This window comes from Antrostomus carolinensis, unplaced genomic scaffold (assembly GCF_000700745.2).
Source record: "Antrostomus carolinensis isolate BGI_N321 unplaced genomic scaffold, ASM70074v2 scaffold19744, whole genome shotgun sequence".
Taxonomy (NCBI): Eukaryota; Metazoa; Chordata; class Aves; order Caprimulgiformes; family Caprimulgidae; genus Antrostomus; species Antrostomus carolinensis.
The window spans coordinates 65,527-82,307 of NW_010308984.1; the positions used below are offsets into that span (position 1 = coordinate 65,527).

Genomic DNA, 16,781 nt, shown 5'->3' on the forward strand with positions numbered 1-16,781 from the left:
CAAAAGTCAAGTCTTCATCCTTCCCTATTAGTGGGCCAGTGCTCATGGTGATGTTTCGTGGTAGGGCTGGTAAAAGTACGAGATATATAATATTTACTCCATTATTTATTATGTTATATACAGTTTTCAACAAAGAATTGTTGAAAATCCAAAGTATTGGTCTCAAAATGCCTAAAAAATATATGGAGAATATTTTTATTTTAAGATCCCACAAACAGCCCCCTCTCCTCTCAAATAATAGAACAAAGCTGGCAGAATATTAAATAAATAGGACCCTCTGTGAGCACTAATACTTTCAATGCAGCACCAGAACGGGTAGGTCTACGCTGTGCTCACAGGATTCCTTCTTTTTACAACTTCCTGGATTTATACGCCTGAGTGATGAAGTAGAGACGTCAAGATGATGACTAACAAGAGACCATGTTATACAAACCACTTGTGCAGAGCAGAATGAGTTTCTGGTGTAAAGAATCAGGAAGTTTAACAAAAACACTAGTGGAGTAAAAGCCATAGTTGTCCAGTGTGTGATTAAGCACTCTTGAGAGAATGTCCTCTCCAAGATACTTAGTGAACAATACAATTGTATATATGCCAACACTTTCAATGTCATTAAAAAGTCTGCAACAGGTTTTGGATAAATTACCTCAAGCACCAGTGAGGAGGTGGCCACACAGACCTGATTATAGCACAAAGGAAGGGCAGGAGTTTCTCATGAAAGCCAAAACACAGCTGCTCAGTTTCAGGATCCTAAGAAAAGAGTCCTCTAGTAAAGTTCGTAAGTTAATTCTTTCAAATTAGTATAATTTGAATTTTTCACTTGAAATATATTTTAACTTTATTCTGGTCATCTAGAGGTGGAAAATAATGTCTTCTTTAGGGAAAAGCGCAAAACATCCACTATCAAGTCACTCTGGTGAGCCACTGTGCCTGTGGAGGTGGCCTTAAGGGACCAACAGGCGCTGGCCTGAGGGTCACCAACAGAGGAACCACTGAAGGGACCATCTTACTGACAGAAGTTCTTCCAAACCAAGCGATTCGTTATCAATAACTGCAGTTACACCACATTAAAAGGACAAAGTCCATACAAAACTTTTGCCCGCAAAGGTGGTTTTTTTTGTGGGTTTTTTTGCTTTGGTTGGGGTTTTTTGTTGTTGGTTATTTTGGGGTTTGGGGTTTTTCTTGTTGGTTTTTGGGATTTTTTTTTTGGAGGGTGGGCTGGGGATAACACAAATTTCACCTCATTGTTAGCAACAGGCTACATTAAAAAAAACCCAAACCCTCTAAATTGCTGTGAAGCTGTACCACAAACTGAGACACCTGACAAGAAAATTCAGTCCAAAACACTACGATAATAAAGTATAAGAACTGTACACGTCACTAATTTCTTATTTTCCATTAGTGTTTGGGATCACAAAACTAACAGAAACAGGCCTCAAATTAACAAAAAGTTTGGGAACTACTAACCAAGAAATGATTTCTAGATGTTTCAGATGAATGCCCTGCCAGCTCTACCATGATGCCCCACATTCCTCACAATAAACACCTCTTTCACAAGGCTCCTCCAGAATGGCTGCTACTCCTACCTTCCAGTATCTGCTTTTCCTAACTCTACTACTACCCTTCTTGGGAGGGGGCAGCGGAGTGATATCACTCTGGTTTAATTCAGTTTTACCTTAATACATGTACAGAATTGATTACACTGGAAAATAAAATATACAATCAGTAGAAAAGATACTTTTTTTCCTTCCATAAGGAAGAACCAGAAGAAATTTTAAAGAATCACAATATCATTTTATTAAATGTGATCAATCTAGTTTCCTGTTTCAGGAATTCAAAATACCTACTTGTGGATCACAGGCAAAGCAATTTAAGAATGAAAAGGCTTCTTGGAATGTAACACTTTGCTTTTATACCTTTTATGTTGACAACAGGCATAAACCATTACTTTAAAGTCAGATCTCCTTGTACCCCTTCATATGCAAAATTCTAAATAGCTGCAACAGAAGAGAGAAAGTAAAAAGATATCTCATTTTTCATTTAAAAATAGAGCTCCCAGCCTGGAGAAACAATGAGGCATCACAGAAGATCATGCAGGAATGAGAACAACTTTATCTACCGGTGCAAGTGACAATAAGTTTTGAAAGGCAACAGCTCAGAGGTGAAAGTTTAAATTTAGGCAGCAAGAGATCTTCAAACTCTCCATCTGGGAGCCAAGTAAAGTGTTTTGTTTAAGCCTGAGTGCTTTACTTTGCCAAATATATCCGCTGACGTCCTTGTGAAAATGTTAAGAGACCAGAGAGGATGGGAACATAACAACGATATGTAAAGAGTCAGGGAAGTGTGCTACATCCAGAGCACGCGTGCGCCCACGTCTCGTCCAGTTCAGAAACTTGTAACTTTGCTCAGTTGAAAATGGGATATTTCACCATATTATATGACAGCCTTCCATCAGATATGACATATTCATGAATCGTGTTTTGGTATCATCTTCCTTGGAACACTGGTTGCATTCAAGTACAACAGAACATACAGCAACACAGAATTCAGGTCCATTTTTACCTGTAGTGGAATTAGTTCCACTGTGAATTTCTGTGACTCAGTCTTGGCAAGTTATCAAACCAAAATCAACATACACTTGTATTCTATGCAAGTCTCCTACATTTTGTTCAACTTCTGTAACAAAGGAGACCAAATTGGTAATTCTTTTAGACAGTATTCTAAGTCAACATCCTCGGCTAAGTCATACTCCCTGATTTCTCGCATTAAGTGTTAATCATTAAACCAGTATCAGATAATAGTCTAAGTCCACACGAAGTGATTTTCTAAACCAGCCAGCTCTCCACTTCTTCTTCTAACTGCTACATTACTCTAATTGCATTCTGTGTGTTTTCCCAGCACCTGGAAACTGCATCACAGATCAGAATTCCTGAACTGGTAAGATATCAAGGTTTATTGATAGGAATAAGAAAATCTTACTAACCTCAAGTAAGGAAAGAAGAGGGGAGATGCCAAAACCCAGCAGCAGACTCATCTGAGGCATCAATCAACTTACACATTTGAGTTTTTGCCAGAAAGTAGTGAGCAGACACATTATTCACACTTTTCCCTTACCCTTTCAGTCTCTATCAAGGCGATTACAACCTTATCAATTCTGCAAGTCACTAAACAGGTATACCTAGTTTTTTATTATTTTTAGATATAAATAAAAATAACAGGTTAGTCCTGCTAAACGGTGACCCAAGCCAGCTTCCACTGAAATCACTGAGAATCACACTTACTTGTGGGGCAGGAGGGAGAGGGTGGGACCCCAAACTTCCTTTTGTTGACAAAAATACAGTGTCAGACACCCAATCTTTCAACATACATTAAAAACAACAGCCACAGTTGAGCATTATCCTTCCCTCCCACATTCAGTATTTAACAGAAATGGTATTTTCTTCTCCTAATACTTGAGATAAAAACATTCTATTATTTATGTACTATTTTTTCTTCTTTTAAACCAGCACCCAAAAGATAAGAAGTGTTTTGGTGGGCTCTGCTCTGAAGCCTCCAAGATGCCTATGGGCCCCATATGGATCTAGAATTGTAATGTTCAAAGGGACTGATCTGCCTGCAATCCAATAATGGTTCTGCTGGTAAAATCTGTGCATCCAACCCACTCTGCTTTCAGTTTATTCATCATCAGTTTCCTTTTATCCTGCCTCATATACAGCACAATTCATATATTAATCCCTGTCACTTCTACCTGAAGTAATAATTTCCAAGAGATCAAAATGTCCAATTCTTCACTTGATCTAGACAAATAAGGCCCAGTGTATTTCCTTTTTCTAAGAAAATCAAAGACACACTAGTCTGACACAATCCATCTCTGACAGAACTAAAACACACTGTATCCTGTTTTCCTTTTGCCTTCATCTCCTTAACAGACTTTTTTCAACACCCACACTAAGTAAAACATTAGACCAGAAGTCAAATCAAGAGGCTGGTAAAATGCCCAGATGACTTTTTCTACCCCCTTTCTCAGCCTAGATGCAAAAGGAAAAACCAAACTGGTACTCTAGCACTGCAACACACTGCATGGCAAGTGCTTTAATTGCCCCTTCCACATAGAGGATAATGAAAGTCTTGGTGTTCACAAAAGAATTCAACTCTACTGCCATCATGCAGAATTAACACTACAGTCAATACTTCCCAACTCAAATGAAAATTAAGTCACTTTTATTGTCATTCCTTGACAGAAGTGTTGTTTCTACATATCAAATTTCAACAGACAGTACTAACAGCCATAACCAGATTTTTTTTTTCCTTTGACCAACTTCAAGTATAGAAACCAGCTTTTTGTCATGTTTTTTTTGAAACAGATGAAAAAATGTAGTCATTTGTTTTCTAGGGGAAGTAGAAGCTTTTTGAATTCTACCAAAAAATCCTTAACTTAATCTATGAGCATCAGTATCATGCTCACCCACCCAGTTCCTCTCACCACAAATGTATTTAATGGACTGAACCTTACACCAGCACGTACTTAGAAAAAACAGTTCTTCAACAAACAGCCTGTGACCTAATAAATAATGAATTTACTCTAACAGGACTAATTCTGAAATCAACTGTTTGCCAGTCATCTTAGAAATTGAATGGTACTTCAGTCTTCCAACTGTTTCTTGTTCAGTCTTTTAACCACCGAACCCCAGTCCTGCTATGTCACCTACCTCGATTCTTTAACTCCAGAACAGAGCCTTGGAGCAGACCAAGACTTCTATCAAAAACTGCAGAAACTGTGTTATGGGCTGTTTCAGAGATAGTATTCATGGGTTAAGAGTGCATCCCTAACAGATAGGAGCATAGCATGGAAATGCATGAGTTGGCTCCTTACCAGGGAGTTTTAATAGAACTACACAGAGCTTTGATATCATAATTGAACTGATCTAACTCATGGTTATCTGTAACAGACTTTTCTAAGCCTCATACCAGGGATTTTTCTTAACTATGCTGCTGCAGCTAAGTAAAGTGTGTGTGTGTGTGTGTGTGCATATATATTAAAAAACTTGCTTTTTATATATTTTTTTATATATATAATATATATATATGTGGAGGAAATATGCCAAGCAAGCTTACATAAATACTCCACTCTCAAAACCATCAATTTTGTTTTCTCATATGATATTCCCCTCAAAAAAGTTTTAATCATTATGTAACAGAAACTGAAAACATTCACTCAAGAGAAAATATTAAAACTTCATTTGGTGCCTGCCTAAGATTTTCAGTCCCAATCAGGAAACTGATAAAAGAATCACTACTACAGTTTCAAGATGAACTCTCTCTACAGCACTAACCTCTCTTTTCTTTTAGAGCTACTGTTCACAGTCATCTTCCTGTTCCTGCTACTCTGGGACTAAGTTACTACATATTTTCCTTCATTGGGCAGCTGTAGAACAGATAAGGAAGGCACCAGCAGCTTTCACAAGGACAGAAACCACCAGCTGATTCCCCAGGTGCTGGAACCTGATTTGTAAAGATTACATAGGAAGATGACAGAATATGCTAATGACACACATTCATTTAGAATAATCAAATCTGAAGTCTGCAAAAAGCTCCAGAAAGATTTCACAATACTGAGCAAACCACCAATATCACCAAGAGTGAAACTAATCACTATCAATAAGGTAGCAGGTGAGTAACAGTCACTGCTCAGAAAAGTAGTTTTGGAGTCACTGAGTATAACTCCTGAATAACATCAGCTCAGTGTTGAGCACCATAATAAGAAACACAAAATAGAAGTAATCCAAGTATTTACTAAGAATACAAGTCATCAGGAAACTGTAATAATTCAAAGAGTTGTCACCATAAATGGACACATTAAGCTTAAAAAAAACCCAAATATGATGAGGATATTGAGAATCATACAACAGTTTCAAGAAAAGCTAAAAACAGTCCAGGATCCTACAGGCTGGGAAAAGGAAATATCTGACAGTATCAAATCAGGACTTTTTACTCTCCATTTCTCAATTCCTCACAAAAGAAATACAGAGCAAAGTGACAAGATCCATTATAAAGCAACCCAGAAAGACACATGCATTTTTCACATGGCTCAGAAAAACCATGGAACTCGCTGCCTTCGCATGTTGCAGGTGCCAGAAAGGAACCAGACACCGGACAGGCTACTGGCAGCTACTGGAAAACAAGCACCTGGAAGGAGTTCCTGTTCAGAAAGTTTTTGAAAAGCTGAGTAGGAGAAAAAGGCAGAGTAGAACAAGGGAAAAAATGCTTAATAACTATACTGCTTCTTATTCTCTAAGCTACCTCTGTTGACTAGCACCAGGTAGAAGGCTGGATATTTATGATACAGCTTCGGCCAGTACAACCACTTCAAAAAAGCAGAGCAAGGTTTATGAAATTGGGAGAAGAGGAAAAAGGGAAAAATTAAGGATTCTATATTATTAAAAATGGTAGAATTTTACTGCAGTAAAATTCTACTGCAACAGTAGAAACTATTTCCTGAAGTAACAAAGCCCACAGAGTAAGGTATCACTTTGCTTAGGCTGCTGGATTTCAGACCTGCAGCACATATCCAAGGTGGTTGTAACTGGTGACTATTTTCATGTATTTGGAGGGGATGAGGTATGTCTACACAGTAAGAAAACAGCACTGAAATGAACAGGAAAAGGCTAGTTTTAATTTTCCCAACTCTTCCAAGTTCTGGAAAGTTCAGTCTTACCTACCCCATTCTAAAGGTTTTTCACAGCTGTTACATTGCATTAATGATTCCCAACCCAGTGGAATCATCAGCCTACCATGGTGATGGACTGATGGAGACTGTGCAAACCAGTGAGTAACAGAAAGAAAAAATAAAAATTTCATCTAATAGCCAGATCTTACTTCACCTACCCATCACCCACATCCACAAATCAAGGACTATACTGAAATAAGTACAGTATTATTCATACACACTGAGTAGGCAAGCAGATGCAAAAGCAGAGGTATCACTATAAGGTCAGAATGTGTCTAATTTATATTGCTCAGAGAAGCAGAGATAACAAGGGATGTATTTTAAGAACACTCTGGCCTATGATCCTGAAGTCTCCTGAAACATACAGCAGTTAGCTGCAAAAACATCACTTGCAGTGCTCAGACAGCTGTTACAGCTGAAATCTATGATATTTCTTAGAACTGTGATTAAGTGTGCAGTTCCTGCTAGTCTCCATGGAGACTGATGTTGGCTCAGCAAAAAGTCACCAAGTGTTTTAAAATAATTCCTGTTCGTTTTGGAATTTCAAAGCACTTAACTCGTTTTTGCCTATCAGATGTTATTTCCCCAACAAAAATTGTAGCACTAAAAGCGACCAGAAGCACTAGCAAAACTACAAAAATATTTTTACAGCTCATTTCAAATGCAGCTGTAAAGTAAGCTCCAAAACATACATTAAAAAAAAAAAAAAAAAACCTCCAAATTCAAAAAAGGAATCTCCAAAACCAGAAATCAAGCATTCAGTTGTACAATCTTCACATTACGTGTATTTGTGCACAGAGTGCATTATATTTAGCTAAAAAATATTCCTTTTTGGGATGATACAATCCTGTATTCTGTATTTTGGCTTGTATAATTAATTCTTGCCCTTTTTATCTAAAGGCTGTTCCTTTTGGGAAGCACCTTATCTGACACATGGACCAGTTAGAACAAGTCCAGAGAAGGGCCACCAGGATGATCTGAGGGCTGGAGCACCTCTCCTATGAAGACAGGCTGAGAGAGTTGGGGCTGTTCAGCCTGGAGAAGAGAAGGCTCCAGGGAGATCTTATAGCGGCCTCCCAGTACCTGAAGGGGCTACAAGAAAGCTGGGGTGGGACTTTTCATAAGGGCAGTTAATGACAGAACAAGGGGAAATGGGTTTAAGCTGAAAGAGGGGAGGTTTAGATTAGATATTAGGAAGAAGTTCTTCACTGTGAGGGTGGTCAGACACTGGAACAGGTTGGCCAGAGAAGCTGTGGCTGCTCCTCCCTGGAAGTGTTGAAGGCCAGGTTGGATGAGGCTTTGAGCAACCTGGTCTAGTGGAAGGTGTCCCTGCTGATGGCAGGGGGGTTGGAACTGGATGAGCTTTAAGGTCCCTTCCAACCCAAACCATTCTATGATTCTTAATTTTTTAAGTCCAGTACCATGACAATAACTATAACAGTCTTTAATCAAGAGTGCATCTTCAAAGAAGCTCCCTCCTCTGTCCAGTTTTAGTTTTCCTTTAAGAAAACAGAAGATAATTCACTACAGCAGAAAACAGCAAATTCTACCTTGCACAAATATTAACTTGAATAATTTAGGCTTCCCAAATACGTAGATAAACAGCAGCTCACAACATGTGCAATTATAAAGCTCTTTTAAAAGGTTCTCCACAAATATGGTAAATTTAGTGGTAGAAATATTACAGTGTTTACACAGTATCCACAGATAAACAGGCAAATACTGTCTACTGTCTCAATTTAGCACTGTGCTTTTTTAAACCTTAAACCTGACCATAAATTTATATTGGCAAAAAAGGGTTTTTTAGACATATATACGCTTTTCCAGTGATTACTCCTTAGACAGAGTTTACCTAAAGTAATTTGCATTTCTGGGTTGGTAAAGATTCCCAAATAATTCCATCTAATGAATTGATTTCAAAAGCTCTTTGAGATTACACCCTGTAAAAAGCAAGGAAAAAATTGCTGGTTTGTTTTTTCAAATTTTCAAAGAACAGCAGAGGTTGGCAGGGACCTCTGGAGGTCACCTTGTCCAACCCTCCTGCTCAGGCAGGAGCATCTAGAGCAGGTTGCCCAGGGCCATGTCCAGACAGCTTTTGAATATATCCCAGGACAGACACTCCACAACCTCTCAGGGCAACCTGTTCTAATCCTCGGTCGTCCTCCAAGTAAAAATGTGTTCCCTGGTATCAGACAGAACCTCCTGAGTTTCACTGTGTGCTCATCTCCTCTTGTACAGTCACTGGCATTTTAATAGTGGTTTTGAAGCATTTGAGGGAAAGGTACTCCATATCAGTTAAACTGGATTTTCAATACATAGGTTATTGACCCCACTGGAAACAAGAAGCCAAGACAGAAAAAAGCAACATAATCTCCTGAAAAAAAAGTTCATGGAAATAAATATTTTAGTTCAAGGCACTAAACTCACCATTTTTCACACTTAGCAAAAAAACCTCCCCAAAAATCAAACACTCTGTCTACACACATTTGTATTATTTTTCCCTCTATGTGACATTAATTCATAAATACTAAGATACAAAACATACTAATTCAAATTCTAAGTTGTGAACAAAAACTTATCTGTGATGCAATGGAAGCTTAAGCACCAAGTTTAAAATAATGCCACTAAACTAATCCAAAACACAAGAAAACTTGATCTCCCTGTCTAATGAGGCAGTTGTGAGAACAGATCCCCTTACCAGCCTGGAATTGACAGGGATAACACAGCATGTTAAAAGCAGCAGTGAGTGTACTGAGGTGACAGCTTACCTAAATTGTGTCGCTTTGTCTTTGCGTGCTCGTGAATATGTTTCTTTGTAAAACAGCCGAAGAAGACACAATAGAGGCAAGAGTGGAGTCTGTTCAGATGGGCACCACACATATGACAAATGCACGACTTTGCCTGAAACAGAAACAGACACAGAATGTGAGTGACAGAAACGTACCTCCACGTCCATCGACACGGGCGTAGATCTAAGTGCTAGTTTTCCCTTTTCCTCAGGGCCTTTTGATGGCTGCAGACCAACAGGGGAAACAGTTCTGCCCCCACATGACAAAACCACCAATTAGATGTATTAATGGAGAAAACTCTTCCATTTGTCCAATATATTTCCAAGTCTTGAGAGGGAGCAGGTCTCATCTAAAAGCAGGTGACACAGCCCATTCACAACTCCCAGCCTGTGGTTTAATGAACACTTTAAGGGGGTGTAAGCAGGCACTGATGCTAAAATACACAAACCATCCTACTCTTCTCTCATCCCACTGGGGCATTTGTGTTCCCACACCAACTATGTACCAGCAGAATGATCTGTACAGCATGTGCAAACCAGGAGAAAGATGTTTGTGAAATAAACCTGCCACCCCCCCTTAGATCAACTTGTATCAGTTCCTCCATCCAGCTTGCTATGAACCAGGCAAACATTCATCACTGGTGCAAAACCTTTGGGTGTTACAACTGGCATGACACAGGCTCAACATTCCAGCAGCACAGATGCCAACGACCAGGGGAGCAAGGTCTCAGTGCATCTGTTCTTGCTCAGTTCTTCAGAATCGCCCCCCACCCACAGTCCCTACCTTGAAGCAATGGGCTTTGCTGCTCAACAGCCCCTTTCTTAACTGGTTCAGCTTGCTAACCTGGAAGGGGAAGCTTGACTAAAACTCATCTTGTGTCAGGTTAGTAAGTTTAGGGGGATGGAGTAGACTCAGATAAACATCAGAGCTTAGGGAAAGCAGATGCCCAGCAGGGAGATGAAAGGGGAATTTTTGGGCGGTGGAACCATAGCACGAGCTCTGCTGTTCCACAGCACCGAGCTCCTCAAACCTCTCAAAAGCTGCAATATAACTTGAACATTAAGATGTTAGTGGGTATATGGCATTTCATTTCTCTGCTGGGAGACTCTGACAGATTCATTCATTAGATTTCTCTATACCAGCCCACAAAACAGTGCCACAACCTCAAGCCTGTATCGGTCAAAAAGTTACAGAAGTCACTTTTGTCACTCTCAGAGTGGCTTTGAATCAAGTTTGGAAAGTGATGTGCTGACTATTCCCTGGAGCAACCCAGAATGGGGAGGTATGTGATGGAAGTTACCATGATTCATTGGAAATTAACAAGCATGCAAGCCTGACACAGTGGTTTGCGTTCCTGTAACAATACATTTTAACAAGGAGGCCTGGAGATCAAAAAAAAAAAAAAAAGGGATAATTAGGAGGTTAAGGAGACTTTTTGACTCTCAATCACATCTGAAGCACTCTTTAAGCCAACAACACCCAAAACTTTCTCTTAGCATTAAACGTAGGTATTTCAAGAAGTATTTTGAAAAATTACTCCGTCTGGTAAGAGACTTAAAGAGAGTTTGAGGGACAAGTCTTTTGCTCAACAACATCGAAAAAAAATCATGTCCAATACTATCTGATTGGAAGATACAGACAGGAGAAATTCCTCACAGTAAATTCACTTTTCACCTCAGGCAAAAACATGTATCTGAATGGAGTTGGCTAAAGAGCAAGTGAACTCCTGTAACAGCTCCCACCTACAGAGATCATTACAGAGGTGCATCTTATTTTACAGACTAATCTGAAAATACTATCCCTTTGTTTGTTAATATGAAAGCACCTTTTTTTCCTTCATAATAAAAAAATAAGAATCAGAATTACTAAAATACTAAGCTATCATCTAACCCAGGCAGAGTATTTAATCAATAATAACCCCCAAAGTTCTTCAGTAATATTTGCCCAGTCTGCCACAACTTAAAATTAGTAATGAATACATGATGTATGATTCTGTTCTCTAGTCTGGCATTTTTCTTCCAGAATACTTATGGCTGTTAAAAAAAATAATCAAAGCTTGCAATATGCTGCACCATGTAATTTATTTTCAAGCTTCTACAAATTAAGACTTAAATCTTGAATCTCACATGTTGTGTATTCAAAGTTCTCCTAAGTTCTGTTAGATGAAAATAGATGAGTTAAATCAAACTCCACACACCTACAGAAAGAAATATTTTAAAGGAGGACCAAAAAAAAAATAAATTCACTGTCACCAGCACAATTTCCATCTTTAGAAAAATACTGCAGAACTGTCAAACTGTTGCCTAACGGTCGCTCTTTGGCTGCAAAAGCTAAATAGGATCAGCCTATCTGTTAAGATTGCTGCTATGACAACAACTCTAGCAACTAGCTATTTTACTTAGCCAGCTAAAAATAAATCTTTTAGCCTTAAATGTATTGTAAACAGATGACATAACAAGCACGTAAAATCTGATCATTTTAAGCTAAAAATGCAGAAAATTCATACCCTAAGAGTTTGTATTTCAATGCTAATTAAGATAAATCAAAGAATGTAAAAAAAAAAAAAACAAACAGTGGTAGATTAAAAGAGTAGCTCAATCACTTATTTAAAGGAAGCTATTTATCCATATCCTCTATTTGTTCAGTATGGCTCAAGATGGTTTTTTCTAAAATTGTAAGAAAACAAGGTTAAAAGACAGAGTGAAGAAAGAAATCAATATCAAAAACATAGTGGCCATTCTTAACTCAATTATCTGTCTCCTTTTCATCTGTCTGTGCTTTTAAATAATTTGCTAAGTTAAAACAAAGCTGCCACCGTTCCACCCCACCCCAAATAATCAAATTACGTTGTTTCATAATACTCCCACCCCTGCTCACATCTCTCGAGGCTGCAGTCTAAGGCGAAACAGAATACTGCAAATGAGTAATCAAAATCAGTCAGATCCATAAAGTCCTAAGTTGAGTCTCACTTTAAAACAAGACTCAACTGTTTTAAAAAGCAAGTTAGGTCTCGCTTATGGTCCAGGAGCTTTAGGGAAGTCAACCAGCATTTTGGCTGCAGAATCAACCTGTCACTTCTCCTTTTCTCTGGTATGTCCTCCTAGATGCAAGAACACCCCTTGCTTATCCTAAGACATAAAAGTAGAGTCTTCCCCTTCCTCCATGCCCTTTTCCATTATTATTCTGCTCCCCTCATCATTTTATTCTGTTCCCCACTTGCTTCTCTCCTTTATTCTCCTCACCCACAAGTCCTCCACTCTATCTTTGACCCTATTCTCTCTCCCCACACACTCAGTTCCTCATCTTAAGTCCCCAGTCATCCTTCAGTCCATACTGAACTTCTGTCTATCCCCTATCATTTTGCTTTGACACTCTAACAAACTGAACACAGAAACCAGAAGAGGCCCCGAGTGTTTTCTTTATGCAAGATTATAATTGGTTTGTTGGTTTTTTTTCCAAATGATAGAAAACTGGAAAGAATGGTCCTGCACAACAGTGTATTCATACACACACATAGTAACTGACATTTCTGACAAAGCTGCAGGACTGACCAACATTACCTATCCCAGTTCTCTCTTCAGTGTTTTTTTTCTTCTACTGATCCTTTATTTCTACTAAGACAGTGGTAACTCTCACACCCAGACCCTCAGCAATGGTTCTGTACCTTCTTTAAAGAAGGTTTAAACAGCCTAGGAAATGAGGATGTAAAAACCAGTACGCTAAATACAAAAGGGAACTGGTTGTAATCACCTGCAACACAGGTCAATAGAGCCCAGCTCTGACAGCCTACCTACTCTTGGTATTGTTAATAGCTACGATATGAAGTGAGTTAAAAAGCAAGCAGCAGCCATCAGTAGGTCAAATAAACTAGACTGCTGACACTTCAAGTCTTCCCTAATTGTCAGAACAGCTTATTATTACTTTACCATCCTACCATCCAAACAGCAGAGGAGAAAGTTAATGCATCCAGCTGGCGTTGTTTTGCCCTGGCAGTTCTCTGCCCAACAGTTCTTTTCCTGCTCTCCTTTCCTGAGCCAGCTCAGGCTCCACATGAACCAATAAAGTCCAGTTGTCCCAAAAGCCTACAAACTTGTTTCAACTTCATATAATATTGGCTCCTCAAGTCAATGAATGACAGTTTTGACTGGCAAAACACCATCCCTGCAAAGCAAACGGTGCAGAAAAAGCAAGAGGCACACAATAGACCATAGCTACTGCAAAACATCCTTCTGTACTTCCAGCTACATCAGAAGTAGCTTTAGAAGCTTGATTTTTATTTAATTGTACATGAGAGGAAAACATCTTTTTAAAGAAATTTTCCACTAGGGTACTTCAGGAGTCTTATGCTCACACTAAATATATCAAAGCACTTTCATCAGCACAGAGCTGTTGTCAGTTACAAGCTCAGAAGCCAAAGACCTCCTACCTTTCACAGTCTGCAAACCATATTCACCACAAAGGTTCACAGGAAAACATGAACTAGGTAACACTAACAAGACAGTGGGAGGCTTGGGAGGTTAAAAGATCATAAGGAAGGTGTTGCCACACTGTACATGTTCACAAGGAACTCAGAGAAGCAGATTCTTAAGGTAGTCTTAAAGCAAATACACCTATGGACCCTACAAGTGTTTGATCATATCCAAATTCTTAGCATTAGGAAAGTAAAGTTTCCCAATACAAATCTACTTTCATTTCCCCACCTTTTAAAACAAGTTTTTGTGTAAAACAAGACATAATATTTAGACACATCAGAAATGAGAGGAGAAAGTATTTAATTTTCTAATACATTATCATCATTATTCAAAGTCTTTGGAGGTGTATGCTTCACTTTCTAGCCCCAAACCAAGTCTAATTCTCCAGAAAGAACTTTAATCTCAGTCTACACAGATTAAAGTGTTTGTTGTGCAGTTCTAAATATGTCTACCTACAAAATACAGGTGATATAATTGATTGATAGGAAATTGGGAGTGGGAAATTCTCCCTACATGCATAAATTAGTCACAATAATCTGCTTGGTTCCAAAAAAGAATAACTCCAGAAATGTTACTTCAGTTCAGACGAAGTATTTCTTACAAGGTAGTCCTTAAGTGCACTTGAAAGATGACAACATCCAGGCACATGGAGACACTGAGGAGTTCCACTCATGGCTGTTGAATTTTGAAGTAGGATTTCTGTGAGAAACCTATTCCAAAGTTAACCTTGGTACAACCACCACAGCAGTTATTTAGGCAGGAGAAGCTGCTCGCCCTGAAGTCAAAAGGCAAAATTTAGCAATGTTATGAGATGCCTGGAAGCATCTCCTTGTGGAAAAAGAAAGTCAATATTAAACCATAGCTGACAAGATTTATTACTCTTGAGTACTCTTTGCACCTCAAGAGTAACAAATTTAGGTCAAATCTGCCTCACGACATTTCTATCACTTCTTAGTCTACATGTACTTCAAGATTCACTGCACCGCTCTCCTCAGGCAGGCACACCACAGACCCGTCATCCATTAATACAGGGGCTGGGATATTTCATAAATTTAAATATTTAAAACTTCTAAGCCAGGTTCTTAGGTTTAAAGAAACAAAAAGAGGGAATTGATTCTACAGTTCTCTGTGGTATGGCATATAAATCACTTCTCCACAGGCTGCTACGATGATTCAGAGTTACTCTGAGTCAGCACACATTTCTGATACATCAGCTTTCAAAAAAAAAAATCAACTTAATTATTGTTCACTCACTTCCTGCAACCAAGTCTTAATTAGTGCATTGTCTGATTAGAAATGTCTATTTTTTAAAAAAGAATATGGCATCAATACTGTAAATTTTGTTTCCAGCCTCCCTAAGGTGAGGCATACTAGTAAAGGTTTTCTTAGTAATAGCAAAACTGTGCATTAGTTACAGAATGTTGTGCTTTGGTAAGTGTTCAGAAAGTCATCTTAAAAAAAGAGACAAGTACAGGTAACTTCTTAAACGGGGTTATTCTATTTATTTCAGCTCTGTTCAACAGCAAATATTAACTCTGAGGCACTTGCTCTGCTCCAGTGTATTTGTTGGCTCCTGTATCCCCATCAGGTGCGGGCACAGAGAGATTTCCTAGTCTGTGAACAGGACATTTGGCTCTGATCATCTGAGCACAAGTTTGAAGACAATGATATCACAATTTATAATTAAAGATGAAATAGCCTAAATTGTTAAATAACATTACAGCTCTCAAACTGAATGTAAATAAAAATATACCTTCACAATCATCTGAGCAGCTTGCTGTCCTTCTGTAGATTAGATTAACCCATGGCTAATTCCAATGAATCCTACTTCTGCCTATGTGAAAAAACTGGGAAAGAAGGAAAATGAAAGTACTGAACATGCTACAAAAGATAGGAGAAAGCAACTTGAGGAAACTTTTGTTTCCTTCCAAACTGATAAAACTTTTTCATTACACCTTATTCAAGATACCACATCTCAGCAAGGGTACAAACTACCCATCTCTCAGTAATTAACACGTAAATTAAACTCGAGCTCCAACACCACAGCTTTGGTTCAAGCACTCTTCTCAAGAGAGTGGTGCAAGTCAATCTAAAACCAGAGAACTTTGATGAAATTCAGGATTTTATTTGGGGGTGAAACAGAGAGCTGACTAGTTATCATTTCACCTCTACATACAGATTGTTTTCTGCTTTTCCTTACTCTGGATGATATATTATGCCACAAGCTGGGCATTTAATTCAAAAAACAACAACAAAAAAACAACAAAGCAACAAACAAAAAACCCAACACCCCAACTTTTTCCAATTTTTGTTTCCCATAAAATTCCACAGCAGGTACAAGGTTGACATGAAACTTGGGAGGTAAAAAAAAAATAAATAAAAAAGGAAAAAAGTTGCACAATGTAAAAGATAAACAGCACAAGCTAGAGAAGAAAATAGGAGGGTGCTCTAACGATGTAATTTTGGTTTTCCCATATATAGTCACAGTGGTAAAAAGCTGTATTTCAACAAAATCAAAGCAATTCTGAATTCAAATGACTATGCTGAAATTGCTTATTTGCTTCTCCTTTGGTAGGTGCTCATCCCTACCACTGGCATTTACAAATCTAAATGATTTCTCAAGTACTCTATAAAAAATGCATTTAAGAGCCTACTGTGTTTTTAAACCATTTAAATAATGGAATCTTGTTCAAATTAAATCCTATGTCCTTCTATAGTAAGATTCTTTCAAATGTGGAAAGCAAATGCCTTGTGAAAAACGTGTCAGCTGCTTAAGGTTCAAATGCATGTCTCTTT

General features: G+C 38.4%; 1 protein-coding gene across 2 annotated transcripts in view; it reads right to left on the bottom strand.

The window, feature by feature from the left end:
- Nucleotides 1–9,619, bottom strand: part of LOC104523408 (ubiquitin carboxyl-terminal hydrolase 22) — a 69,047-nt gene extending 59,428 nt beyond the window's left edge. For both annotated transcript variants that reach the window (XM_010165969.1, XM_010165968.2), the window contains exon 1: nucleotides 9,493–9,619. In XM_010165969.1, coding sequence (XP_010164271.1) covers nucleotides 9,493–9,604 — 112 coding nt within the window. In that variant the 5' untranslated portion in view covers nucleotides 9,605–9,619. The remainder of the gene's footprint in view (nucleotides 1–9,492) is intronic.
- Between the last annotated feature and the right edge of the window lie 7,162 nt (nucleotides 9,620–16,781).